Raw genomic sequence first — 27,701 nt, 5'->3', positions numbered from 1 at the left:
TCGATTTCATCCGAGTGTTCTATAGGGTTGAGGTCAGGACTGTGCACGACAGGCACAATAAAGTCTCTCATCCATGTCCTTATGAACCTTGATATGTGCACTGACGCACAGTAATTTTGGAACAGGGGGGGCATCTCCAAACTGTTCTCATAAAGTTGGAAACGTTGAAAAATGGAAGGCCCTGCGCTCCACTCAAACGTAGCGAGAAAGTTTGGACACTTGCACAGTTTGGAGCAAAATGTCAGTGCAACGGTGCACAAAGCAAGGTCCGTAAAGAGATGGAGGAGACCATTTGGGATGGGTGAAGTTAATTGGTTTGCACAGAGTCCTGCCGCCAGCCCAGTAAAACACCTCAAGGTTGATTGCGAGTGGACACTGAGCCAGGCCTCATCTCGCAACATCGGTGTGTGACCGAACAAAAAAAAAAAAAAAAAAACCTCCTGGAAGGATGTGGACAAACAAAAGCTTCTTTTTTTTTTTGGAAAGCCTTCCCACAAGAGTTGAAGCTGTTACAGGTGCAAAGGGTAGACCACAATTATTATTAAAACATACGGATTCACAAAGGGATATCACTTCAAATCATGTGTGCGTCAAGGTAGGTGAGCGAATATGTCTGCCAATGTAAATTGGTACGCTACTGTATCGCCATTACAGTCGACAGAATAAAAATAAATCAGTGGAAGTTCGGCTGAGACTGACGTTAGGTACTGGGATTCATAATAATGGCACCACACTGAAGTCAGAGAGTTCTTGTCTTGCCTGGCTGCAGTACGGCATGTCCGACCGACCGAGACCTCAAGTGAGATTTAGAACATCGGCTCGCTCACATACGCATCTTCATAGCTCTGCAGATAAGATATATATTTGATGATGGATGGCCAGGGACTCCAAACCGAAAACGGTGAGTAGACAAGTCATGAAAAACAGAATTTGTCCCGTTTGAAATGTTACTTCAAACATTTCCCGTACGTAGCAAATGGTTTCCACTGTGGACCAGAACAAAATGTGCTCAACTTTTGATGTTCCAATTATTTTATTGAAAAATGTGGTTGTCGGGGACTTTTGGTCATGGAAAGATCTTCTACGATGTCAACATGTCGGTCTCCTTTGAACACAAAATCCATCCCGTGGTTGCAGTCGGGATGGTAATTGTGGTCACCAATGCAGCCTGTGATCTAAAGGCCCTGGGTTCAATTCCCTTGAGCAAGACGCTTAACCCGGCCGGGCTTTACCGAGACAGCAAAGGAATGCTACTATTGCAATTTCTTGATGTCACTTTTGCCAGTCTTGGCCTTACAGAAAATCCAGCAGAGAAGGACTGACCCGGCGAGGCCCGTCAGGACGAGGAGAAGCAGGTCCAGCAGGTATCGCTGGTACCACGGCTGCTGGAGCGAGGTCGGCCTCAGGTGCGCGCCCCCGCCGCTCTGCAGTATGTGCTCCACCCACTGCAGCAGTCGGATTGCGGGGGGCGTGGGCTGCGATCTGTGGATGCGGCTCAGAGACAAAGCCGCCGCCTTGAACCTGGAGAGAGCGGCGAGTGGGGAGGATCGATCGTCGGCATTTCCGTTATCAACAAGCTTGCGGTATTTGTTGAACGCCCGCAGCTGCCTTGGCAAATACGGCGCACGCACCTGCCGTCCCGTACGACCGTTTGGATGGTGGCGCTGAGCAGCTCGCCAGTGATGCGCGTGGGGCTGATGGCGAGGCCCAGGCCTTTGGCTTCAGCCCTCACCACGTTGTCGAACTGATCCCCAAACAGCGGGATGCCCAGCACGGGCACGGCGTGATACACGGCCTGGAGGAGACTGTTCTGGCCTCCGTGGGTGATGAAGAGACGCGCCTTTTCGTGTCCTTGGGGGAAACGCAAACATTTGGTTGAATGAAGAACATTTAAAAAAAAAAAAGAGTCTTCAAATAACAAGTTATGAAGAACACATGTTTGCACAGGTACATTAAGCTCAGGGTACACCCTGGACTGTCATGTCATGTCATGATCCAAGCCGCTTATCCTCACACGGGCTGCTCCACACGGGCGAAAGGCAGAACACACCCTGAATTGGTCGCCAGTCAGTCGCAGGGCAGATATCGACACCATCACTGAGCGGGAATCGATCCCGCGCTGCCCGCGCCAAAGGCCGGCGTGTGTACCACTACACCCTCAGTGAATTTTATCACCCAAGCCGCTTAGCCTCACAGGGGTTGCGGGAAAGCGGGAGCCTATCCCAGATAGCTTCTGGCGAAAGGCGGACTACACCCTCAACTGGTCGCCAGCCACTCGCAAGGTACGTATACGTAAACATTCATAACGATGTAAAAATTGAGTCTTCAGTCAACCCGACGTGCAAATTTTGGGAATTTGGGAAAGTGGAAAACCTCGGGAAGTACAAGGAGAACATACAAACTGTGTACTGGGAGGCGAATCTGCCACCACAGTTCTGCCATTTTACTATTGATACAAAAATTGTTTTACATTCATACCCAATGGAACCCCCTGAGGATATCATTTGTTTGTATTTATTTTGTATTACTTTTACTCATTCATTCATTCTTTTTTTTTTTGGGGGGGGGGGTTATATATTTTTCAAATCTCACATACAACACAGATACTGTTGTTTAGTTAACTTGAGCAGATATTTCATATCTTCTATCTAATATAAGCTACGTTGGTGGCATAGTGGACAACAGGTCAGCACATTTGCCTCACAGTTTTCCGGACCTGGATTCAAATGCAGCCTCAGCCGTGTGGAGTTTGCACATTCTCAACATGCCTGTGTGGGATTTCTCCTCCCATCCCGTTGAAGACTTTAAATTGCCCATAGGTGTGAATTTGATTGCTTTGCGATTGGCTGGCGACCAGTTCAGGGTGCCAGCGGTCCGGAAAATGTATGAAGAGACGTTTCTAATCTGCTGTCTTTTTAGGTGAATGTACAACGACGGCAAATTGATCTTCGGTGTGAATGATAGTTTACTGCGATGAGATTTTGACCAGATCAGGGTGTGGCCTGCCTCTCGCCCAAAGTCAGCGGGGAAAGACTTTGCTTGCTCACTTTTGACTGACACTGCTACGGCGGTATTCATTTCACACGTAAAATCAGTTTGATGCAGTTTTACATCGATGACGGCGTCCATCGCAAGTGACTCTGCCTGAAGTATGTATATTTTTTTTGTATTTATTGTGCAATAAAGTGGATAGTCACCGAGCAAGTCATTGAGAGGCAGCCAGTCCACAAGTAGGACGTTGGACGGTTTACTAAGGTGGGCCGGCCAACGCTCGCGGTTGTACCTGAAAGCAAAAGGAAGCATGAAGATCCCCCAAAAACTTTGTACACCACGCACACACGCACACACACACACAGACACACACACAACGCAGGCAGGCAGCGTGATATTGCTTTGCACCTCCAGATCACACCCTGGGGGATTACGGAGAAGCCGTCTACCAGCTCCACCAGAAGCCGGTCCACAGAAACGGTAGACACCATCGATCCCATGGTCACGACAATGAAACCCGACTCTCCAAAACTGGAGATCCACAAGTCAAGATCCTGAAGGACACACCAGATAGACCCGGTCTGACCATGTTGTTACTGACCCCTTGTACATTTTTTCCCCCACAATTTAAAACAATTCCGTGTCAATTGATAACATCACTGTGACGCGCCTTTGTTAAAAAAAAAAAAAAAAAATCACAAGGATCGAGAATTATAGCACAATTTACACGGCTCATCCCCAAGTTTGTTTCTATTTTCTTTGCATATATCCAAGTATAAAGGTACACAAAAACTGAGAAAGGGCTTTTGATGGCAAAATAATCATTACAATGACAAGAGCCAGTGCGATTGACTCATGGCGTGGATCGAGTTGAACGGCATTGGCTTTTTTTTTAATCTACTGCATGTGCTGCGTCATCTTTTCTCACAATCGCACCACACGAGGTTCTTTTTTTTTTTTGGAAATCGCATACATTCATCCCCTTTTCAAGTGTGACATGCCTAAACATTTCTGACTTCCAGTGTGTTGGCATCTCTCTGCCCCGTAATGGATGTGACAAGCCGAGTTTCACCCCCTCATCTTTGTCTTCTTTTCAAAAGTTGTGCCGATCTCAACTCTATCGCGATACAATGCCACCACCTGCAGGAAACTGGTAGTCAAGGTCTTATCAAGAGCACTGACCTGATCCAGGGGCTCAGGAGGTTTATTGAGGAGACCCCCGATCAACACGGTGCAAGGCAGGAGAGGCTGGGGGAACTCCAGGGAAAAATCTGTGTTGAAGACCCAGAGTTCGGCCTTCTGGAGGAACTCGTCCAGGCTACCCGGGGGGGATCCCGAGTTTAGGTGGCGCTCAGCTACGTCCTTGAATATGGACCAAACAATTTGTTGGCCTTTGCACAAAAACGGTGGGAAGTGTTAGGACAGCGTCGGAACAATGTTGACAATGTTCATGTTAAACTTGAAAATGAAAATGCCCCAAAGTTTGTGCAGTACTGTTCATGTCCAAATACTGCAGATGAACCAAAGAATGCGTCAACTGCCGATATTAGCTGCTCGTAAGGTGGCGACGAGTCTTAGCCTCACATCAGTGGGAAACATTTTTACAATTGTGTGACGGTAAAAGGGTAAGATGTATCCGTCATGCAACTTTCAAGTAAAATAGTACAGTAGTTAATGTAGCGTATATTCATGCCTTGTTCAAAATGCACCAAGAATCAAGAATTCAATTGCAACGTTGTCGTCTGACTGATATTAGTCTATCTTGAATGGTTAATACCGTTTAATGTAAATGTGACCCATTATTTCTATGTAATCAATTAAAAAACTAATTCTGTGTTATTTATCCTCTTAAAACATTGTCTGTACTATTGATAAAAAAATTTCAAAAGGTCAGTAGTTTGACGCTGTAATGTATGAATTTTAATTTCACTGCCGATGACCAAAATCCTCCAATGTAACGTGTTCACTCCGATATGATGAAGCCATGCAGTCAACACAGTTAACGAGTTTTTTGTTTGTTTTTTTTTATTTTTACCTACAGCACCCAGGAGAGAGTAGATGAAGTTCTTTGCACGACCCAAGAGGTCCATACGGTCGGACAACTGAGAGCTGAAAGCCGGGACTGAGGAGACGGAGGAGGGCGAAGCTATGGACAGCGGCCCGTTCAGAGGGCCCGGATAGAAGGCGATGTAGGGGACGCCTGGAACGAAAGGCCAAACGCATGTGGAACGGCGCTGGCTAGTTTGAAATCGAGAAGCGCAATCATCCGAGTACCGAGTTTGTGTGCTATGATGAAGGAGCAGGGGTTAAAAGCGTCCAGGACCGCAATGTCGTATTGCTCGCTCTGGAGGAACGAGATTTGGTCGCTGTCTCCCAAGAGCTTGTCACACTGATAGGAAAGGTGGCCCATGAAGTTCAAAAAGCCATTGAAGCTGTCCCTATTGGAAGAAAACAAGTCCGTGACTCCAAAAACACAGCAGCACTGTACAAGTGGTCACGTCTACCACTAAAAAAAGGCTTTTGAAAGTACCGTCCCAGTAAAAACTGCGCCTGCTGCTCCAAGAACCAGCCGTTGTATTGTTTGATGTAATCTTCTCCGAGGGACCAAGTGCTGGTCTGGTAGCTGCCGTTGCGGCTAGCATAGGACAAACCTGACAAAGGTGATTTTAGATGAAAAAGGAGACTAGAGAAAGAAGAAGGTTGCAGACATTGGACGACAATACCTGTAATCAGAGGGTTTCCCAGTTGCAGGAGCATGCGGACCTCGTGGCCGTGCAGGTGAAAGTTATGCGAGATCTCGTCAAATAGCAAGTAGTGGCTTCCTCCTGCGGGAAAGATGGCGTTGTCAACCGCTGGGCCACTTCATTAGCTACGCACGAACTGCTCAAAACAACGTCCAAATGATTAGCCACATGACATATCATCAATAATGCTAAGTGATAAACAAATACAGTAATCCCTCTCTACTTCGTGGATCACCTATTGCAGATTCAGTGCATCACAGATTTCTGTCCCCCCCAAAAAAAAGCCAGATCGCTACGTACTAATGCACCATCCCCGGTGTGACAACATGGACCAATGAAGCTAAAAAAAAAAAAAATAGTAAGAATGAAAAACTGCCAGCATACTTAAGTACAGTACTGTAGTGGGAAGTTGTATTGACAGGGTAAAATGCGGCACCCCCAGCAAAACTACAAGGACCTATGAAAAAAAAAAACCATTTACCCCTATTTTGCAGTTTTTCACTTTTCCCGGGTGGGTCTGGTACCAATTAACCGTGAAAAATTAGGGATTACTGTATATGCTATACGGTGGTGCAGCTTTTGGAGCGTTGGCCTCACAGTTCTGAGGACCGGGGTTCAAATCCTGGCCCCAGCATGCGCGGAATTTTCCATGTTCTCCCCGTGCCTGCGTGGGTTTTCTCCGGGTGGGCACACCCACATCCCCAAAACATACAACATTAATTGGAGACTCTAAACTGCCCCGTTGGTGTGATTATGAGTGCGACTGTTGTTTGTCTACATCTTCCCTGCCATCGGCTGGGAACCGGTTCAGGGGGTATCCCGCCTTTTAGCCGATGACAGCTGGGATAGGCTCTGGCACTCTCATGACCCTCGTGAGGATAAGCGGCTCAGAAAATGGATGGATGGAGAGCTGGATATACTAAATGTGATAAAAATATAACTACGCATTACATTCCAAGCTGATGACTTGAAGTGCAGCATGTTGATACTTATTGATTACGTACGTTGTCAAATTGTTAATTATTGCGACAAACTATGAACATTATCAGTGTCTTTATATTGATGAGTAAACAATTAAATGATTTTTTTTTTTTTCTTAGCAAATTTGTTATTTCAGGAATGTGAAACAAACAGGTAGCCCTTTGAATTAAAATGACTAAGGACTAAGAGTGTGCATAAAATATATAATGAAAAAAAAATGGTTGCTGCCAAACAAATAAGTTAGGCTATACGTATATGAATGGAATCCCATTAGCTTGAGCAGTTTGTTGCATTTCTTTTGTCCACCCGAAATGTGAACCTGTACCTGTTGATGCATAACTATAAACTATACATTGACTGTATTGTGTTGAATTATCATGGAAAAGCCCTGCGTGTGGGCAAGAGGTGACCATAAAATGAAATAATGTCTAAATTAGACATGTTTGCCCCATTTTTAGGCCTTTGTATCACTGCCAGGTCAACATACTAATCTATGTACAGTAAAATAAAATTAGTTGAACTTGTTTTTTAAAGGTCTGTTTGACCGGCAACATAATGATTCCGTTTTCGGAGCGTACTTATTCGTTACATTAAAAAAAAAAAAAAAAAAAAAAAGAGTAAATCTACTCTTTCCATAATTATATAATTTCCTGTGTCATTTTTCCCTCTGTTCTTTTGACAGCTAGTTAAGACAAAAATGAGGGGGGTGAAGCATGACAATGACTGCTCCCCTACTCACCAATTAGGCAGACAGTCAGGATCTTGGCAGACTGGAGCAGCGGGAGAGCCAGCAGCCAGCACATCCAGACCGCGAGCCCCATGTTGTTGGTGCCACCCTGATCTGCAGCCAAAGTCCCGAAAATAGTCTTCCAGTTCAAAAATAAACTCATGAAAATGGTCTTGCGCGAGCGTCTGCCTTTTAAAACTCACAATACATGTACAACTGTTGACTTTAGTAGGCAGAGAAGTATGACGGGAAACCACGGAAAAGCAAACTAATCAGGAAAACAAACAAAAAAACAAACAAACAAAGAAAAAAAAGAGTTAAATGGGAAAAAAAGAAAACATCAAATTCAGAGTCAGAGCTGATGAAAGGGAGAAGCCACCTACAATGTCTGAGTGTCACTTTGCTCGGCTGTCAACGGAAATTGATGGAAAAGTTCCGACCTGAAGGCGCTGATCCTTTTCATTCAAGAGCCCGCATGCCGGTCTGTGTGCGTGGTTCTGTCCACATAACACATTAGCCTCTCTGTTTTTCTTCTAAAAGTCAGACACTCACATGTCTACCAGCGTTGGACCTGCAGCGTTAATGAAAGGGAGGGGCCAGGAGGAGGGGCAGCAATAAAAGGGTGGGGGAGGGTTGGGGGCTCAGGGTCCTCCAAAGCACTACTTCAATCAAACCGGACAAATGGAAGGCAAAAACACTTAGAATCCAGCATTAACCGGCACTTTCATCCCCATTTTTCTCAAAATGTCATTTGTTAGTGAAGATTATCTTCAAAACAGTCCACGAAAAAGAAACGTTTGTTTTGCTGAAGACCGGACTGATTGGAAGGGGCGCAGCAGTAGGTAGAACAGCGCATCCCTGCTCAATGAGCGACAATAGGTTTGCGGGTGCTCCGGAAGGTCGCTGCTGGCAAGTGAGGCTTGACATGTAGGTTATCCTGGACAATGTGCTCATTGTGGACGCAAACCGATGCTCCTCTGCGTCAGAGAGGTCATTAGAAAAACAAGTGAATCAGAAAAACTGCTGGAGGCTTTCGGGAAAAACCAACGCAAAGTCACAAAGGTCGGTCCCGTCGTGGCTGATGTTGGCGGTCACTTCAATCGAGCCTCCGTGTTCAGACTAGAGAACGTTCCACTCATTCGGCAGTGACGTCACTAAACAAAAATTGTGTTTTTAAATCCCTTTTATTCTCCCGTTACGGTATTTGTAGACAGAAAAGGCAAAGTAGATGTCGTACGAACGCGTCCTCAGGTACGACACTGTTGAGGCTCCTCTCGTGGCTGATGGGCCTGGAGCACATTATGAATGTTCTGAAACAAAACAAACGTGTGTCATAAGGCTGAACACTACCGTATGTTAGTGCTGTGAACTGGCGCTAAAGAATTGGGATCAGGTTTCGCCTTCCATGAGATGCACCTACGCGTAGAGTACGTCTGAAAACTTCACGCCTTATGCACTGACACATGGAGGAAAATGTAAAAAAAAAATGCTTCTCAGGTTCACAAAAGTAATGAACAAAAACCTCTTCAGTACAGGGAGAAATATTGAAAACCTCATATACACGAACCAAACACTTACTGTATTTTCCGCACTACAAGGCGCACCCAAAAGCTTTCCATTTTCCCAAAAGCTGACCGTGTGCCTTATAATCGGGTGCGCCTTATACATGGATCTATATTGAACCTTTAGCGCAGTCCATCTAATGGCTGCGTAACGTAACCCCAGCCTCTACTGTAGCGTCTATTCTGTGCGCCTTACGTGTGAAAAAAGTTTGAAAATGGGCCAGTCATTGGAGGTGCGCCTTATAGTGCGGAGAAACCGGTACTTTGGCAGCTTGTAATGTAGGTTGTTATTAATGTTAAAGTCCCTGAAAAATGACCCCCCCCCCCCCCCCCCGGACCCCAACTAGCCTGCCTTTCTCTGAGTGACAAGCACATACTCACAGCACACAACCGGTTGTACTTGTACTTGAGATAAACAAATGCTAAGTAAGCCCAACAAAAGTGGAAGCAATAAAAACACCAATGAATCGAGTGTGACTTCTGCTTTTACATTTGAGAACGGCGATGTGCAAAGTGTGTGTGTATGGGAACGTTGCTCAAGATGAGTATGGACTTACAACAAATAGGTGCTGGTCAGTGACCTCGATCAGGTTATGAAACGAAGGATGCCCGGAGAGGACCGAGAAAGGAACAGCATCTTCTGGCGTGTAGCCCAGCTCTGCGAATATCTGCATCAAATGCTAAAGGGCAGCAGGGACGGGGTTGTGCTGTTACTTGTATTTAATGTCACACAAAATTTAAAAAGGACAGATTTAAACAATCGTCACGAGCAAAATAGATGTCATCATCGGGGCTAAAAAGCCCAAGGGCAGCAGGTAGTAGAACATTTGTCACATGAAAAATAAATAGACATTTGCATCTCACGAGTAGCTAAAACATTTGTTCAAAAGCTAAATAAATATCATCGGGGCTAAACCCTGAGTCAGCAGGTATTAGGTACAGTATTTTGCAGGACGCCCACATGACCGCTGCAGGGTCAAATGTGATTCGATCGTCGTCGGCTGGTGGAAGTTGAATTTAACCGGACACAATCTTTCAACTATTTTGCAAAGAACAAAAAAAAAAAACTCTAGCCAGGAAATTGTATACAGACACCAAAATGGACATATCCAAGGTGATGAAAAAACACCTCCTTGATGGAAATAATCATTTCGTGACAAGAAATGCCTCTTCTCGAAACCCAAAAACTGGCCTGGGTATAGTTTTTGATATTTGTTTTGGTTCCATCTTACCTCGATATTCTCCTCCTGGGTCAAGCAGCCTGGAGGAGGATGGACGCCACCTTTCATCTTGCCCACTTCGGGGCCCACAACGCAAAGCAGAGCCGGGATGGACACGGTCTGCGCTGCGAACGAGCTGCTCGCCGCGTATTCCTCTTCCGGCCCCGAGAGGGCGAGCGCCGTGGTCTCCACGAAGCTGGTATCGGTCTGCGCACATCATGGGATAAGTGTTAACTCATGACTTTAATGGCAAGAGGTTGCCAGGTTGTGCACAATCACATTCAAAGTGGACTTTTTTTTCCCCCCACTTTTTCCTTGCACGCCAGACTCACCGTGTCAAGAGGGCTCGAAGCAGGGTACTGCAGATAATGTCCCGTCATTACACTCAGTGCTTTAATGAAGCCCTGCTTGGGATCAGGATCGGAGGCGAAGCACAGCAGCATGGTCATGTAGTCCAGCTGAGGCGGTCGAGTCGAGTGATCGGAGAACAGCTGGAAAAAGAACTAAGTCGGAAGAACAGAAAGCAAGGCGTTATTGGCGTAACAATCACGGCTGTCGGGTATTGGACCACATTACCTTGCGAAGGTTTGCCCGACGATTATTAAGAGGCTCAAAGGAGTCGTTGCTTATGGACTGCTCACGCTCACTGGAAAACCATAACTCCGTCTGGTGTTAGGAGAGAAACGGATCAGTGATTCCCAACCCGCGGTGGGCTACGAGAGGTGATCAGATATGCCGCGGGGAAGTGCACTTCTTCCAAAACGATCTACTTACGTCAAATGCTATTCCACTAAATGCCAGCAGGTAGACTTGGCCAGTGTACCCGCTTGTTGCCATTCAGACAACCGAATCGGAGCTCGGTGTTCATTTTAACAGGTCGAGATTTCACATTGACTAAGTACATTTCCGAGCAATTATTACTGGAGCAAGACATTTTTGTGACCTGTCATAAGGTTAAAATATATGTCTTGGCAAAATAAAGCTGGAGGAAAAAGTGGAATAGACAACCACTCTCGTTGGTTCAGGCAGTTGCACAAAACGGAGAAAAGTTTTCAAGAGGGAAGGTAGCGTTCATTTTTGTTTGTGTCGTAAAGACAAACCTGCATGTATTGCTCCTCACTTATATAGCCGGTGTCGTCAGTGTCTGCTGCCTTGAAATGCTTGCGCACGAGCAGCAGTTGTCGTAAGGAGGGAAACGGCCAAGGGATGGCAGCACTGAGCAAGAATCGACGCCAGTCGATCTGTTTGTATCCATCGGTGAGAAGAGAAGTGATCTCGTTCAACTACAAGCAGGAGAGGAAATAGAATGGTTGCATCTTGCAAAATCAGACTTGACTCACCAAATTATACAAACTCCGTCCACAACATGACGACTGTATATGCAACGCAAGAGCTGAATTACATTTACATTTTGATGGACAATGTCAAAGAGGCCTTAACCCTTTCCGGGCAGGGGTTACAAATTTGCAACAGGTTTAATATAATTGAACATTTTAACATTCCAGAGTATCATTTTCTGAAAGTATCAGATTTTTCTCTCTGCAAAATTCTATTTGGTCCCGAAAGGGTTAACCGTCGTTTGCACGTGCATTATCCCGACAGCTTCTCTCAAATTTCGATTGAATTTTGATTATACTGAGTACATATCTCGTATTGTTCAAGAATCGAGCATACCTGTGCTTCAGTCATGTTCTCCCAAGGTTCGGGAAGAGTGTTGAAAGGGAGGATGTCTCTAATCAGATGGAAGAACTCAGAACTGGACATAACACCTGAGAATTGAAAAAGAAATGAACCCCAAAAATAAAGATAAAGAATATGAAGAGGATGAAAAGGCAGATGGACAGACACCAACGCTCAACTCGTTTACCTGTTGGGGCCTCATTGCAAAGACAGTGGTACAGCGAGTCCAGCTGAAGGATGGTCAGCATTGAAGATGTCGCTCTCTCCGACGCAGGTGGACTCACTTGGGTAGGTGGACTTGCAACCAACTGTGTATCTCCATTGAAATAGAACTCAATGCTTTCCTGCAAAAAAAAAAAACAAAACCCACAATGATGCATCGTCTAAACTCATCCTCTAAGACCTCTTGGGCTAGGACACAGCTTCACAGCTTCCATCGATTTACTAGAGGACTTGTCATCACAGCCACGGGTAAGCTCGAGCCTATCTTAGCCGACTCCAGATGAGAAGTGGTGCACGTGCTGGACTAGTCGTCAGCCAAACGCAGGGTGAGATCGCATATTTTGACAAGCAAACATTCACCGTTACAATCACATCTACGGTCTTGAATTCAATTTTGAGTCTTGAGTGAACCTAGCATTCGTCTTTTTCCAACGTGGGAAGAACCTGAAGTATCCAAACAAACCCTCGCACGCACGGGTCACGCTAATGCCACACGAGAAGGCCGGAGCCAAGACTCAAACCTCAAAAGTTTGACAATTGTTAGGCAGATCCTGTTAGCCACTGGGCACGGAGCGCAGCCCAGACACAGACACACAACTTCATTTATTAATTACAAAAGGTTTGACCTAGACCCCGATGAAAATATTTTGTATAAATTATGCATATATGCCCTTGAAAATATATATTTCAAAAAAAAAAAAAAAAAAAACACACACATAGTGCTACTTACCAGTACCAACTCATTCTGAAGTTTACCACCAGTCTCTATGAAGTGGCGCACCACCTCCGCAAGTTGGTCAATACTAAAAAAATATACATACATACATACATACACAGATATACACAGTTGAAACCAGGCATTTACATACACTGTACAAAAAACTTTTATTTTTTGTCTCAGTATGTCTGAAGTCAAATCAGACTAAACCTCCCCTGTTTCATTTTGTTAAATGGCGCAATCATGAGCGAGAGAATTTCTTTGAGAATGTGACGTTATTTTCTTCGAGGCCCAAAGTTTACATACACAAAAAGTGCTCTGTTTTTAAAGAACATGGGGAACAGGAGGTCATGGCTTCGGAAGCTCCTGATAGGTTAACTGATAACATGTGAGCACACCTGGAGATGCATTTAAGGACACACCTCAAACATTCTGCTTCCCTTTTTGTGCATGAGAAAAAGAAATCGGCCAGAAAATCAGGGAAAGAATCGTGGACCTCCACAAGTCTGGCTCATCTGTGGGTGCAATTTCCAGATGCTTGAAGGTGCCACGTGCTTCTGTTCAAACCGTTAGACGCAAGTGTCAACATCGTGGGAATGTCCAACCAGCACACCACTCAGGAAGGAGATGGGCTCCGTGTCCCAGGGATGAATGTGTTTTGGTCTGACATGTGCAGATCAACCCCAGAACAAAAGCTAAAGACCTTGTGAAGAAGCTGGAAGAATCTGGTAAGAAAGTGGTATGATCCACAGCGAAACGAGTCGTCCTGTGTGGGCTGAAAGGCAACTCAACTCGAAACATAAAAAAGACAGATTACACTTTGCAGAAAGACGCCACGACAAAGATCTTAACTGCTTGTGGGCTGATGAAATTGATATGGAGCTGTTTGGCCATAATGACCAACGTTACCTCTGGAGTTTTGAAAAAGGGGGAAGCGAGTAGACCTGAGAATACCGTCCCAACTGTGAATGATGGAGATGGCAGCATCATGTTGTGGAGGTATTTTTGCTACAGCGGTAACTGGAGCGCTTCATAAAATAGACGGCATCATGAGGAAACATGCAGAAATGAAGGCAACGTCTCGAGACATCAGACAGGAAGCTAAAACTTGGGCGCAAACGGGTCTTCCGAATGGACAACGACCCGAAGCGTACATCAGAAGCGGCTTGCGGATGACAAAGTCAATGTCTGGGAGTGGCCTTCGCAGAGAATCTGACCTTAATCCCGAGAAAAATGCGTAGGCGGATCTGAAAAAGCGTCCGCGAGGAAAACAACCGACAAAGCTGTCTCAGTTCCAGCGGTTCTGAACGGAACGGAACGGGCCAGGATTCCAGCAGAGAACCGTTAGAAGGCTGCGGGAAGGTTTGGCTCAAGTCACGCACGTCAAAGGAAATGCTACTGGATACTGAGGAAATCTACGTCAACTTTTGCCCTCGAAGAAAATCATTTCAAATTCTCTCTCTCATTATCAGAATCAGCTTGATTGGCCAAGTGTGTAAGTAACAACCCACAAGGAATTTGTGACCGGCATTGCACAAAATTCAATAATTTCGGTGCTCCTGACTGACTTGAAACGTGAGCGCTTTAATCTGGTTTGACTTTACCAAATGAAATGTGCGTATTTGCAAAGCGTACGGAAACTTCTGCCTTCATATGATGGCTCATTTTCGACACGTTGAATTTTCATAAACATCCTAATACATAAATGGGGCATCGGAAAAAAGAGAGGGTGACCTGTTCATTTGTGCAACATAATGTGCTTCCAAGCGGTCTCTCATGTCGCTAAAGATCTGTTCTGCTCTGCTTTGCAGAGAGTTGAGCAACACCAGTCCGTGGCCTTTCACCAAATCAATTCGTAACTTTGATGCACTCTCTGGAAAGCGCAAACACACCAAATAACATGTGCAGATCAGAACGAACACAAAAATGGTCACGCCATTCATTGTGTGCAGACCTAAAAATCGGTACTGTACAGTGTTCTGGAAAAGAACAGCATAAGGGAACCGTCACTTGGACGTGAGCACGCAGTACCTTCATGCTTCAACGCAGCTGTGTGTTCTCGAACGATTACTTTCTGCTTGACATTTTTAACGGCTACGGGGGTCTTCTCCACCGTCTCCACAGGTGGTGGCGGGCTCGATGCAGGTGGGGGAGATGGAGAACCTGAACAAAACACAAAAAAGCATACCAGGCAAGAAGGACTACATCTGCGTTGTAAACTAACGTAGGAAACCTGCTAAGTCATCATGCTAAGCTAATTGTGTGTTCTCACGTGCCTTTTTGTTTTTTATCTTTGTCTTTATTCTTTTTGTTTGCATTCTCCTTCTCTTTCTCCTTTTCCTTCTCTTTCTCCTTTTCCTTCTCTTTCTCCTGGGCTCGTTCCTTCTCGAGGATCCTCTCCTTCTCTTGGATTCGCTCTACGTCCTGTGTCTTGATCTCCACCTGTTGAGGTTCTGTCGACACCTAGGCATGGACGCCATCCATTCGTGTTTGAAAGATGTCTCTCTCGTAAAACACGTTTGTTCCTAAATTCTGTCGTGTATGTGGCGCATTACCAGTTTACTTATGACTGCGAGGGCGTCGTCGTGTTTGGCGATCAAGATCTCGCTAAGTATCTGTACGCAAACCACAGAACAAGAATTATCTGTCAATGATATGATGTGTCATTCAACTGCTCACGTGCTACGATGCTCATGGGGGGAGGAGACTATGGTGTAGTTTCTTGGCTGGATTATTTAATTCCATTCAACAACAAAAGTTAAAAAGGGATTGGAGGGAAAAAAAAATAAGGATAAACAACTGCGGCTTCCTATATATGGACAGGATGTAAACTCAAACGGTGATGTCATCGTTCTCATTGGGTCGGCAGGTAAGTTGAGCACCTCCCTTATATTTTTAACTGATTGGCAATTTCCCCCCCAAAATTTGAAAAATTCAACACCAAAGCATCAATATTTCAAGCAGCGTTGACACCGGTGGCGCACTCTGAAAGATGAAGCGGCTGACGAGAGGGATGCAAATTCCATCCCGGTTCCCCCAGCAGCTCTGACGGAGTGATGACAACTCTGAGGTGGCCAGCCGAATATGAGGTTATGATGTCTTCCTGGTTATTGTTCATGAATTGAGTTGCAGGTATTTCTTTGGGAAGACACGCGAGGCAGCGGGGGCAGGAACATGAATTTAGGATAGATAGATAGATAGATAGATAGATAGATAGATAGATAGATAGATAGATAGATAGATAGATAGATAGATAGATAGATAGATAGATAGATAGATAGATAGATAGATAGATAGATAGATAGATAGATAGATAGATAGATAGATAGATAGATAGATAGATAGATAGATAGATAGATAGATAGATAGATAGATAGATAGATAGATAGATAGATAACTTGCATCCTCTGCCTTTAAATGTTTCCCTTTTTTTTTTTTTCAATGTTTTGCAGAATATTTACGGTACATACCATACATAGATGACAATAAAACAGGAAATTGGATTTCCACCAAATACCTTTGCAGGCCCTATATCTGCAATGTCAAGAAGGGGAATGGAGTCCAAGTGTTCCTCTTGACCCGCATTCAGATAGTAGTCCCGCAAAATATTGCGCGTGTTCTGAAAACGGCTCATTTCCACCTAAGCAATGCAAATCTGTATCTTAAAGGTTTGATTTTAAAAAAACAAACAAACAAACAAACAAACAAAACACAGTGATGGGCCAGGTATTGTACTGTGATCATTGACTATAGTTGGCCCTTTATTTAAAAAAAAAAAAAAAAAAAGAGAAAAAAGTGTTGTTACCTGTATGAGTCTCAAATGATGGTTGACGAGGATAATTGTGTGCTCCTCCAACCATTTCTCACGTATGATCACCGCCCGTTGTGTCTCGTCATCCTCCTTGTGCGTGTCGACAATGTCCCACAAATGCTCCCGCAGGTCCTACGCGGCAGTCACAACACCTCAGTTTCGACTCTTCCGCCGCTTTACCCGGTCTGGCTTTTTTCTCACATCCAGGCGATGATTCAACTCGGCTTTCGTCTCCTCGTTTTTTCTCAGGTCGTCGGGTATGCTGTTGTAATCCTTCTGCCACTGAGACACTAATTCCTGCTTCAGGTCTGGTCGCTCCAGGTATTGCTTGAACTCCTCCCTGGAGATGTGTTGGCAATTCATGAAAGTTGTTGAAAAAAAATGTTTCCATTTGTCAGTGGCTTTCCAGCACAAAATATTTTCATTCTAATTATTATTAGTGTGTGTTTATATATAAAATTGAATTTTTTTACCTGATGTCATACAAGTGATGGTCAATAACAGTCCGTTCTAAGCGGAGCTCCTGCATCACAGCCTTTACGCTGCTCACATAAGAATCACAAATTGACTCCCACTGCTGGCACAGATATTCTGCTTTTTCCTAAAAAATGACACATGACAAGTTTTTCCACGCCGACAAAGTGGATTTTCTGCGCTACACAACTCGGTTCCTACCGTTGACAGCGGCTCGTCTACATAGACCCAGCCGGAAGATCCCGGGCAGGGCGAGGAGGGTTTAGGTGGGACTTCTTGCGAGTCCTCATCAGGCACGGATTCATCTGATGGCTTATTTTCTAGATCTGTGCATTGGACAAAAATTAACATCTATTGAACTTCAAAGGCTCTTACTTCAACTTATTCAGGCATTATTGCTTACAATATAATCACATGGGCAAACCAAATGAGCTAGATCAGCTAAAGGTAGCTTTTGGGATCATCGGCTCTAATTATCTACCTGGGTGGGTGCTGTGCACGCAGTTACAACAATATACGGTTTTACTTGGTTCCGGAAAAAAAGGCACAACTTTTGTTATGGCTCCGATGCACAAATTTTGCAGGATATCGGTGTAAAAGATGTGAGTTAACAGTATTGGCAGCCAAGGCCCCCCACTGTTTAGAACAGGGGTGCCCAGACTTTTTTCCCCCCGAGATCTACTTTTCAAGCAGCCAGCCTCTCGCAAGCTACCGACGAGGTGGGGTGGTCGGGGTGATGATGATGCTCCCAAACTGTTTTAAGGTTAATGTTATGTTGCCTCCTATATTTAAAATACAGAATTAGCTTTTTTGTGCACCGTATTGTCTTTGCCTTCATCCTGGATCAGGAAGAAGAATTTTCAAATGACACACCATCTCATCTCATCTCATCCTGCACTTTCTACTTTGGCTTTGGACCGGACCTTTCCCACTCGGAAAAACGGAAAATCTCGTCCGGTTTAACCACTTTTCCTTTGATTATTCACATACTCTGACAGCCGTTGTATCTTAAAACAACAGTATTTGTTTTTAAACTTTCTCCATTAATATCGAAAGTAAACATGAGCAGCATGTCTAGCTCGTCTTTGCCCTACGTTGCCCAGACTGTTTTTTTTTTTTTTTTTTTTGGGAACGTCGTCCCGCGATTGACCAAGACTGCCTCGCAATCGACTGGACGCATTGAGCACCCCTGGTTTAGAAGTCCAGGGTTCACATCTCGGCTCCGGCCTCCCTGTATATGTGTTCAACCCATAGCCTCAATGAGAACAAGAGCTATAGAATGGACGGATGGATGGATGGATAGACGGACGGACGGACGGACGGACGGACGGACCAAAGTGTAACTTTACCGTCACGCCTCTTCTGTCATTGTACCTGTCGGGGTGGCCGGGTTGGATCGTTCCTCCGTAAAGTTCAATTGCAATTCTTCATGTTTGTCGTCTTCGTTTGTGACAGCGGGTGTTTGGGTGGAAGTCACAGCAGGAGGGGGTGAGACCGCACGCACTGGGTTGTCCAACAGCACCTCCTCGACAAATAGTGCCCTAGGAGCTGGTGCAGCAAAAAAAATGAAGAACGCCTGTTGTACGCAGAGCCAGGGAAAAAGAAATGATCAATAATATTCCCAGTGCATCCAATTTCTGTTACCTTCCTGTTTTTGTACTATGGCCTTCTGCAAGATATTTTTCATGGTGGTGTAAAGCTCGTCCTTCGTTACATCCGCATTCACACGAGTCAAAATACTTTTTCTGCCAGCGTTCCCAAACCATTCCTCAAGTTTGATCCAGGTATCCTGAAAGGATGCGATCCTAAAAAAAAAAAAAAAAAAGAAAGAAAAAAGTAAGTTAGACACGAGACGTTAAGGCCATATTCATCCGTTGTTATTACCTGTGTGGAATCTGTGCCACAAACAATTTGCTGTTTATGTTTGGAGAGCCTGTGGCAGCTGTGCTTTTGGTGCTGCCATCTTGACATAGAAAGACATTTCACACAATTAAAGCAACGAAATCCAAGTTGGTTTTTTTTTTGTTTTGTTTTTTTTAGAAAAAAAATAAATCTCCCCACAGTACTGTGTAAAGGTCTTGGGCACCATTAGATGTCATTTGCTAAACATAGGTTAATTACAATGTAATACGTCATTCAGTAGCGTCCAAGCTGGTTGTACTGTTAACAAGTGTAAAGGTAAAAAAAAAAAAAAAAATTCTCAAGCATCACGTTTAAATTTGTTCATTCATTTGCTTGTTAGTTATAGAAAAGTACTTCCTGGTTCATGGAGGATGAACAGAGGAAAGTTCAGAGGGTGCCATTATTATTCTGAGGGATAAACACTTCCACTCATGCCACAGCGAGTCAAATGGTGAGAATACATTTCTGTATGAACATTTAGTCATATTTTCCTTGGCCCACACACAACACTTTCAGGGAAATTATTATTTTTTGTTTTTTGCGTAATCCTTTTGATTGTATCTTTCTGAGCAGCACGGTGGCACAGCTGCAGTGTTGGCCTCACAGTTTTGAGGACCGGGGTTCAAATCCTGGCCTTCCCTGCATGGAGTTTGCATGTCCCCCCCCTCGTGCCTGTGTGGGTTTTCTGCGGGTGGGCACTCCGGTTTCCTCCCACATCCCAAAAACACGCAACATGCATTGGAGACTGGAGTGCAGCTGTTTGTCTCGATGTGCCCTGCGATTGGATGGCAACCAGTTCAGGGTGTACCCCGCCTCCTGCCCGATGACAGCTGGGATTGGCTCCGGCACTCCCGGGACCCTTGTGAGGATAAGCGACTCAAAAAATGGATGCATTTTACTTTTACTCGAGCCAAACGACAGTAAAGAGGCTCACGCAAACCACGAAGCGAGCACCCGTCTAAAACCTTGACTCGAGGCCAAAATGATGAATGACTTTCCTGAGAACGTACCCGCATGATTGATCGCCCGCTTGGCGACGCACTGATCAGGAATATCCAGCAGTACAGCCAAGTCCAGTGCAGGCGGTGAGGGCGGAGGAGGCGGAGGATTTGGATTGAGGACGAGGTCTATCTTTCTGCCCACCACTTCATAACCCGTGTCAAGGGAGGCAATTGCTGTCTCCAGTAGATGGGCCTGGTCTACGTTGACTGGAAAGCCATCCAGGATCCAGCCTGCTTCCAGTGGAATCTGGCTGCTCACAAAATTGAAACCATTTCTATAGTGCGTGCGTGTACGCGTGACCAAGCATCCTAGCACTGAGTGTAGCGGCGCAGTGATACCTGATGGCCTCGACCACGATGTCCACCAAGAGTTCATCGGGGATGAGCTTGCCTTTGCTCAGCTCTTCTGCAGCAGCCCTTCCCAGCATTGCGCGGATTGACAACTGGCATACAGAGAAACTACTTTTGAAATGCGGAAGATAACATTTGCTGCGAAAGCAGCACGAGCTGTTGGCCAAACGTTTCTCTTACATTCACGCACGATGTTTCATCTTTGTCATGCAGATCTGAAAAAACAAAGGGTGTCGACAAAAATCACAGGACACAATTATCGATGACGGGTTGCGGGGTGTAACCCACCGGTATTAAGAACGGTGGCCAGTTCACTCTCGTTTTCTTCATTTTCTTGTGTGACCTGTGTGCGTTTTCAAATGGTTATTGATGAGCTACGGAAGTCCAGAATGATCAGAGAGGTGATTCTTGACTCACCACCTCTCGTCTTTGGTAAGCATTCAGTGCCTCCTCCACCAACTTGTCCGCTGATAGGATACATATTTTGAGCTCTACAAAGAGAAGAAGACAACCCGCTCGCTTAGAAAGACCACAAAAAAATCATTCAGGGAGGCTGGCTTGCACCGGTTGAAGAGCCAACGTCAAGCACCTTGAGCAATCTTCTTCAAGCAAGTGGTCTTGCCAGAGCAGAACTTGCCCAGGACACACGCCTTCAGCCTGTAGCCAGGAATTGATGACGGGCTCGGTGGCGGGATCATGCTCCTCATCCTCAACAACACGTGTCTGAGAATCATGTTGTGGCTGGGCACAACAGGCAAACTGGTCTCCCCAGATTCCTCTGTCCACGTCCATTCTCCCGCCATGTTCTGACGCACACCAAATGTTATCAACACAACAAAATCGAGTCAAAACTAGCGCTTGTTGCCGTTTCTCCTTCTCCAAATGATCGATTCTCTTTAGCCAAGCCAGTTGTGGCGTATCAATATGCTGATTAGACAGTCGGCCATAAAAAGCCACTCTCAAATGACAACATCTACCGTACAGCACAGATGTTACAAGTTTTAAGGGAGCATGCAAAATTGCATGATGACTAAATTAATGTCCATTTGAATTGTTGCCTGTAAAATGAAAATTCATTTCTCTACCATAACGCAGCACGAAAGAAACTATCAAACTGAACATTTAGAGTGTCCTTTCCTCGTGGGCATCTTAAATCACACCTGTGCAATATTCCACCCATCCGTTTCCTACGCCGCTTATCCTCACAAGGGGGTGCCAGAGCCAATAATCATGCCGTCTCATTAGCATCTCAATGCGCCGCACCTGTGAGGTGCATGAATTATCTCGGCAAAGGAGACGCGCTCACTAAGACTAATCAAAACATCCGTCATGCGTCCTTTTTCCGAATCGCGGGCAGGCTGGCGCCTATCCCAACTCTTTTTGGGCGAGAGCGAGGGTACACCCCGAACTGGTCGCCAGCCAACCGCAGGGCACACAAAGACAGACATCACTCACAACAACGGGGCAATTTCGAGTGTCCAGTTAATGTTGCATGTTTTTGGGGATGTGGGAGGAAACCGGAGTTCCAACCTGGAGAAAAGCCACACAGCCACGGAGAGAACATGCAAACTCCACACAGGCAGGACCCGGGACTGAACCCGGGTCCCCAGAACTGTGAGGCCAAAAAAAAACAAAACAAAACCCCAAAAAACATTCACAATGTACAGGCAATTTAGAGTCAGCAATTAACCCACCATGCATGTTTTTGGGACTATTTGGGACCAGCCACCGCCGTTCCAAATGTGGCATTCATATTTTTGTTCATTCAATGTAACTCACGACATATTCGTCGTAATCCTGGATGTTGAGTAGCTCCTGTTTCTGGAGCTCTACCGGATCGGGTGACGTGAGCCTCTGCTGCTCGTAGAGAGGGAGACCGTTTAACAGCAGTTCCTTCCATTCACGCATCAGCTTCGCTGGAATAAGACTGCGAATGAGAGAGCCTGGACTTAAATACAAACCAAAAACACAGATGCCATGAGAGAGCCTGGACTTGCCATCGATTTGCAACCTACTTTGGAAACACCATTATTTGTATCATTTCATTTTCCTCTATTTGTGCACGCCATAGATAGATCCTGAAGTGGTTGGCAACTGACTGGGGCCTTGTGCCCTAAATTAGCTTGGAAAAGTTCCAGCCTCTGCTATAAACTTATACATATATGCTATAAAGGATAAGCAGAATCGAGTTTGTTTATTTGGATATTCCAGGGTGAAAATCTGTAAATTGACTTTAGATTTTGCGCTACCGTATACGGCTACAATCTCGAGAGGCGCTAAATAAAGTGCAATTAATATTGGTCCAATTTTCGGGCTTGCTACTTACTTTGCTGTGAGCAGGCGATATTCTCCAACCTTGGTGGCCAAATCCACAATTTGCTCCAAAATCTCCTTACAGTTCTTAAAGTGCTTCTTGGATCTGTTCCGAGCGCACTCGGCAGCCATCTTTTGACAGAATTCCAACTCTAATTGGATCTCCTCTGCCCGGTCCAAGTGAGCCTGTCGGGTCAAGGCCTGAACGGCAAAGACACAACAACGGCTATGCAGCGGGTCAGAAAAATAGCTCCAGATCCCATCCGGATATGCACACAGTCCTGCCGACACCCACCGCTTCCCTTTCGAGAGCTTCGCGGAACTCCTTCTCTCTCTGCTGCTGAAACTGCTGTTCAATCAGCAAGCGGTTCTGCCGGAAGGCATCCTTCTGCTTGCGCATCTGGAGCAGCTGCACGGCCAAACGCTTCTCTTGCTGAGTCTGGCCCGTCAGACACCTGACCAGCTGCTCTTCTCGCCATCTCTCCTGCGAAGGGGAACGCCACATTGGGAAAAATGTCTTGAAGCAATATCCATTGTCTGCGTCCTGCCATCCTTTTTACGCGTCCTGTATTTGCCCCACCTCTTGAGCCACGTGGGCCTTGAGCTGCTCGACCAGGCACCTTATGCGTCTCTTTTCTCGCTGCTCGGAAGCGGCGACATTCTCCTGCAACCTCTGGCGGATCTCCTGAATATACGCGCTGCTGGACTGCAGCGTCAGCTCGTTTTCAACTCCGCTGCACTGAGTGCTACCCCCGAGTTGAACATCCAGACCACTAGCGACAGCGGAACAAAAAAATTCTAATACAACAATAACGCGTCAAGCAAACCTCCGCATATCGAAGGTTCACTTTTTACAAATGAACCCGTTTGCATTTTTTTTCCCGTGAAACCTCTCCTCAGATATCCATCCATCCATCCGTTTTCTTAGCCGCTTATCCTCACAAGGGTCGCAGGAGTGCTGGAGCCTATCCCGGCTGTCAACGGGTAGTAGGCAAGGTACACCCAGAACTGGTCGCCAGCCAATCGCAGGGCACATTGAGACAAACAGCCGCACTCGCAGTCACACTTTTGGGGGCAATTCAATTGTGTGTGAGTGCCCGGAGAAAAGCCACGCAGGCACGGGGAGAGCATGCAAACTCCACGCAGGCGGGTCCGGGATCGAACCCGGGCGGGACCTCAGAACTGTGAGGCCAACTGGCCCTTATCCTCGGACATTTGGTGAAAAATTCCCTTGCCATAAGATGGAACTAAAGCTTAAAAGGAAACGTGTATTTATGTCCACACATACATAAAAACATATCACCATCATTTGCATCCATTTTTTCTAACGTGTACATGTTATCTCCCTCCTCTGCGTCATCTAAGACACATACAGTGTTTATACAGTACATAATCATACGCACAGTGTTTACGTCCGTCTCACTGTACTTTACTATTGTCTCGTAATTTTATTAAAAAAAGCTGTCAATCAGCCATCTATTTTCAAGGGTAATGTAAAATGAGCTCGAGCTGACTAACTGATTTGCGCTCAAATTTTGTCGTATTCTTACTTCAAACGATGACCGTAATTATAGACTTTGTCACATTACACACTCATTGGCTATGCCGAGGCCATAAACAGATTGCTGTATTTTGTTATGTCCATGAAACCAGATCAGCGTCTGGAATGGTAAATGTGTCCTGTATCATGAGTGAATGCTAAAACCATTGCTCTCACCCTGAAGAGGAAGCCAAGCCCGAGGTGGTGAGCTTCTTCCTGTTGATCTCAAACTCTGCAATTTCAGCCTGGACCATCTGCACAGACACAAGGCATTCATTTCGAATCATTTACACATTTCGGTCTTGGAAATTGAAGTCAAGTTGAACAATCGTTTAAAAATTGCAAAATGAAGTGCAAGTCTTCTGGACAGCTCAATTGTTTCGCCCTTGAGAAAAGTCTGCAGTGCAAGCCAAAGTCGTTTTAGTCAGGGTGCAAGAGGAGTCCAATCTTAAGACCACGTTTAGGCCAATTCAAAACCGGCTTGAATCCTAAAGAGTTGTGACTGGCGCATATTGAAGTCAAGTGTGACCTCTGCTTGCAGATCTTTGCGCTGCTGATGCTTCTGCCTCCTCATGTTGACCAGCGAAGAGTAGGGAGGCGGCTTTGGACCCGGGACGTCGGCGGACTGGTTTTGACTTGACGCGACGTCGGCGCACTTTGGGCGAGCAAACTGCAAACACATCCGGGACATTCGCCGCTGGTCATGTGACTTTTACCACTCGACCTTGAAAGCAAATAAAGCCGCGGGGTATGACCTAATGATGAGAATTGGTGTCACGGAAGTACTTTAAGGGACAGTGATGGGTTTGTTTTCTTGGGCACCTTCCTCATGCGGGTGGCTGGCTTGTCGTCCTGCTCTTTCAGCTGACTCTGCTTCTGGGCTGCCTTGTCAAACTGAAGGCGTCGCTTCTCTAAGTCTTGATCCACTTTCTGCAACTTTAAATCTGCATCGCGTTTCTTCACCACGAGGTGTAGACGCTGCATGAAAAAGGAAAGAAAAAAGAAAAAGACAAGCTTCGTCTTTGTCCGTTGCGCCGTACGATCAAACTCGTCACTTACATCGGAGAAGGTTTCGTGGCCTTTTTTACGTCGGGTGTCAGGTTGCAGGATTTCAGATTTCTTCTTCTTCTGCTTTTCGAGTGAGACGTAGAGCTGATAGAGGAGATGCGTCGCGGCGCCGGCCTTCTCCTGCATTAAGCCCTGAGCCGCGGACAGGTCGAAGGAGATGCCCAGCCGGTGGAGAGTCGGCTCCAGGCGAGTGAAATTGTTCAGTTTGGACGTGGACGTGCTGCACATGACAACAAAGAAAGATCAGCGCAAAAGCAACCAATTTGAATCGAGGAGATGAAGTGACTCACTCTGTCTTCATGAGGACACTGACATCGTTCAGAATTTGGTATTTTTGTAAAACCTCTCCAATGAGGTACCCATTGGAGAAGTCCTTGGCAAACGTCTTCGGTTCTGAAAGAAGGAACGCGATGTCACTCCTGACGTGCATGTTTAGGGGATTTGCTCAGACGTAGATGAGGACCCGACAGCATTGATTCATTGACGATTTTTAAATGGAGATGAAATCGATTATTCTACTGGATCTGTATTATTTTGTTTCTGATTTGAATCTGTCGAATGCTTATGGAATCATGAATTCACCCTGTCTAATATGTAATTGATAAGCACCATTTAAAAACATTATATGACAAACATTCAATTAAAAAAATACCATACATTGCCATATATATTATATCTTCATATTATTAAAATATACAAGTGCATATTAATAAATTAAAAATCACAGAAAATTATTCATTTCAATTGTGTAAAAAAAAAAGTTAAAGTACACATACACTGAAATATTTCAGGATTTTGTGCCTTGAGAGATCATCAACTGTGCTGCTGGAAATTATAGAATTTCACTTCAGTGGTCCAAAAATGATTCCCCCCCCCCCTCCCAATTTAAAAATGTGCCTTGTTTGAATATGAATCGTGAAAAACTCAATATTTGAGAATTGGAGTTTTATTTTTTTCAATTTAAACATTGTAGTGAAAATGAGTAATCAAATCAAAAATTGGGTACTTTTTTTCTTTTAATTAAATAGTTTTCCAATTTAAAAATGTGCCTTGTTTGAAAATAAATCGTGAAAAACCCAACCTTTTTTTAGAATTTGACTATTATTTTTTTCAATGTAAACATTGTAGTGAACATTAAAAAGGGTTCCATTGTATTACATTATTAAGATGCATCTGTATATAGGCTCATATGTTCGAGAGGGGCGGCACGGTGGAGCAGCTAGAAAGCGTCGGCCTCACTGTTCCGAGGCTCCGGGTTCAATCCCAGCCCTCCCTGTGTGGACTTTGGATGTTCTCCCCGTGCCTGCGTGGCTTTTCTCCGGGTGGGCACTCCGGTTTCCTCCCACATCCCACAAACAAGCAACATTAACTGGACACTCTAAATTGCCCCTCGGTGTGAATGTGAGTGCGGCTGTTTGTCTCCACGTGCCCTGCGATTGGCTGCCAACAGCTTGGACAGGCTCCAGAACTCCCGCGACCCTGGTGAGGATAAGCGGCCAAGAAAATGGATGGATAGATGGACGGAGGTTAGAGAGGAAGATGCAGGAGATAGGCTTACATGGAAAGATATGAGGCGCTGTGGCGACCCCTGACGGGACAAGCCGAAAGGAAAAGAATTTCTCCAAATGCATCATCATTTAGTCATACAATGTAGTCGTTTTTAATCCCGCCCTCTGACCGGTAGAAAAATCATTTTGTCTCAACGTTTGACGTGTAAAGACAATGAGTGGTCGGCTATAATCGTATAAATACATTTGTTGTTACCCAACGTTATTTGCTGGGCTTCACCAAAATGATTTAAAATGAGCATTATTGAGCTAGCACACAGGTGCTTTCAATACGTTTGAGTGAAAACATACCGACGACTTTTGACAGCCGAAGCTCCTCGTTGAGCCACTTGCACAATATGTCCGACATGTTCTCTTTTTGAACATTTGTCAAGTTTCTGGGACTTGTTGGGAGGAGACCCCACGCAGCAACAGAATCGATGCGTCATCGAGTGTCGGTCGACACGACGTAAACAGACGCGAATAGTGCTATTACCATGGTAACCGGCTAAGGGCTACGTCATGTTGCCAGCAGGTTTGCTACTTTCATCTACTGATTGACAGATTCGTCACGTACCCTTCTAAGTATAAATCCATGATAACTAAGACTACTGCTGGAAGAGGGTAAAACAAGAAAAGCACAAGCGGAGGGAAACGGAGGTTGTCGCCCCGTTGGCTAGCAAAAACAGCTGACGGCTCTCGAGGGAGGGGGCGGTCAGCTGTACCTGGATCTGTTTAAATGTCTCCGCTTTCAACACATGACGAGGACGGAGTTCACCCACTGATCCAGAATCTGTTCCTCTGCAACGGTCTACGGGGACATTCAATTTTTAGCTGATTTAATTTTTA

The 27,701-nt window shown here is 45.3% G+C and overlaps 2 protein-coding genes across 8 annotated transcripts; both read right to left on the bottom strand.

The window, feature by feature from the left end:
* Window positions 1-1,058: 1,058 nt before the first annotated feature.
* Window positions 1,059-8,464, bottom strand: LOC133499711 (UDP-glucuronosyltransferase 3A1-like). Of its 4 annotated transcripts, none has more exons than XM_061818004.1 (11): window positions 7,884-8,464; window positions 7,456-7,557; window positions 5,715-5,816; window positions 5,522-5,642; window positions 5,266-5,429; window positions 5,027-5,191; window positions 4,174-4,382; window positions 3,400-3,545; window positions 3,198-3,283; window positions 1,632-1,851; window positions 1,059-1,521 (listed from the first exon to the last, which is right to left on the bottom strand). In XM_061818004.1, exons 2-11 carry the CDS (start codon window positions 7,535-7,537, stop codon window positions 1,254-1,256), a joined length of 1,563 nt encoding a protein of 520 aa, XP_061673988.1. In that variant the 5' UTR covers window positions 7,538-7,557; window positions 7,884-8,464; the 3' UTR covers window positions 1,059-1,253. The 4 variants fall into 4 exon arrangements, with proteins under 4 accessions (XP_061673988.1, XP_061673986.1, XP_061673985.1 ...); XM_061818002.1 differs by lacking the exon at window positions 7,884-8,464 and adding an exon at window positions 7,827-7,838 and having other exon boundaries at window positions 7,456-7,711; XM_061818001.1 differs by having other exon boundaries at window positions 7,456-8,464.
* A 144-nt stretch (window positions 8,465-8,608) lies between these two features.
* spef2 (sperm flagellar 2) lies at window positions 8,609-27,566 on the bottom strand. Of its 4 annotated transcripts, XM_061817997.1 has the most exons (37): window positions 27,165-27,566; window positions 25,596-25,698; window positions 25,297-25,525; window positions 25,060-25,215; window positions 24,767-24,907; window positions 24,415-24,491; window positions 23,278-23,470; window positions 22,993-23,181; window positions 22,711-22,898; window positions 22,164-22,311; window positions 20,974-21,190; window positions 20,802-20,875; window positions 20,673-20,727; window positions 20,565-20,599; window positions 20,373-20,476; window positions 20,043-20,284; window positions 19,015-19,093; window positions 18,775-18,935; window positions 18,505-18,678; window positions 17,332-17,456; window positions 17,130-17,257; window positions 16,858-16,996; window positions 16,651-16,788; window positions 16,363-16,485; window positions 15,401-15,460; window positions 15,122-15,308; window positions 14,877-15,008; window positions 14,580-14,718; window positions 12,858-12,930; window positions 12,093-12,249; window positions 11,900-11,994; window positions 11,326-11,508; window positions 10,802-10,891; window positions 10,558-10,728; window positions 10,238-10,432; window positions 9,563-9,685; window positions 8,609-8,753 (listed from the first exon to the last, which is right to left on the bottom strand). In XM_061817997.1, exons 1-37 carry the CDS (start codon window positions 27,220-27,222, stop codon window positions 8,691-8,693), a joined length of 4,944 nt encoding a protein of 1,647 aa, XP_061673981.1. In that variant the 5' UTR covers window positions 27,223-27,566; the 3' UTR covers window positions 8,609-8,690. The 4 variants fall into 4 exon arrangements, 3 of the variants coding, with proteins under 3 accessions (XP_061673981.1, XP_061673982.1, XP_061673984.1); XM_061817998.1 differs by lacking the exons at window positions 25,297-25,525; window positions 25,596-25,698; window positions 27,165-27,566 and having other exon boundaries at window positions 24,767-24,961; window positions 25,060-25,191; XM_061818000.1 differs by lacking the exons at window positions 25,297-25,525; window positions 25,596-25,698; window positions 27,165-27,566 and having other exon boundaries at window positions 24,993-25,132.
* Window positions 27,567-27,701: the final 135 nt, after the last annotated feature.

Source organism: Syngnathoides biaculeatus, chromosome 4 (genome assembly GCF_019802595.1).
Source record: "Syngnathoides biaculeatus isolate LvHL_M chromosome 4, ASM1980259v1, whole genome shotgun sequence".
NCBI classification, from domain to species: Eukaryota; Metazoa; Chordata; class Actinopteri; order Syngnathiformes; family Syngnathidae; genus Syngnathoides; species Syngnathoides biaculeatus.
This window is presented reverse-complemented; position numbering and strand designations above follow the sequence as displayed.

What these genes read in the sequence shown, in the direction of transcription:
- LOC133499711 (XM_061818001.1), bottom strand. Translation starts at nt 7,606, where the DNA reads ATGAGTTTATTTTTGAACTGGAAGACTATTTTCGGGACTTTGGCTGCA. An exon ending in GCGCAGTTTTTACTGGGACG is followed by an intron (nt 5,430 to 5,521) that starts GTACTTTCAAAA and finishes TTCTTCCAATAG; the next exon opens with GGACAGCTTCAATGGCTTTT. An exon ending in CATCATAGCACACAAACTCG is followed by an intron (nt 5,192 to 5,265) that starts GTACTCGGATGA and finishes CTTTCGTTCCAG; the next exon opens with GCGTCCCCTACATCGCCTTC.
- spef2 (XM_061817997.1), bottom strand. Translation starts at nt 27,222, where the DNA reads ATGTCGGACATATTGTGCAAGTGGCTCAACGAGGAGCTTCGGCTGTCA. An exon ending in CATCACTTGTATGACATCAG is followed by an intron (nt 16,997 to 17,129) that starts GTAAAAAAATTC and finishes ACACATCTCCAG; the next exon opens with GGAGGAGTTCAAGCAATACC. An exon ending in AGTTGAATCATCGCCTGGAT is followed by an intron (nt 16,789 to 16,857) that starts GTGAGAAAAAAG and finishes ACTGCCGCGTAG; the next exon opens with GACCTGCGGGAGCATTTGTG.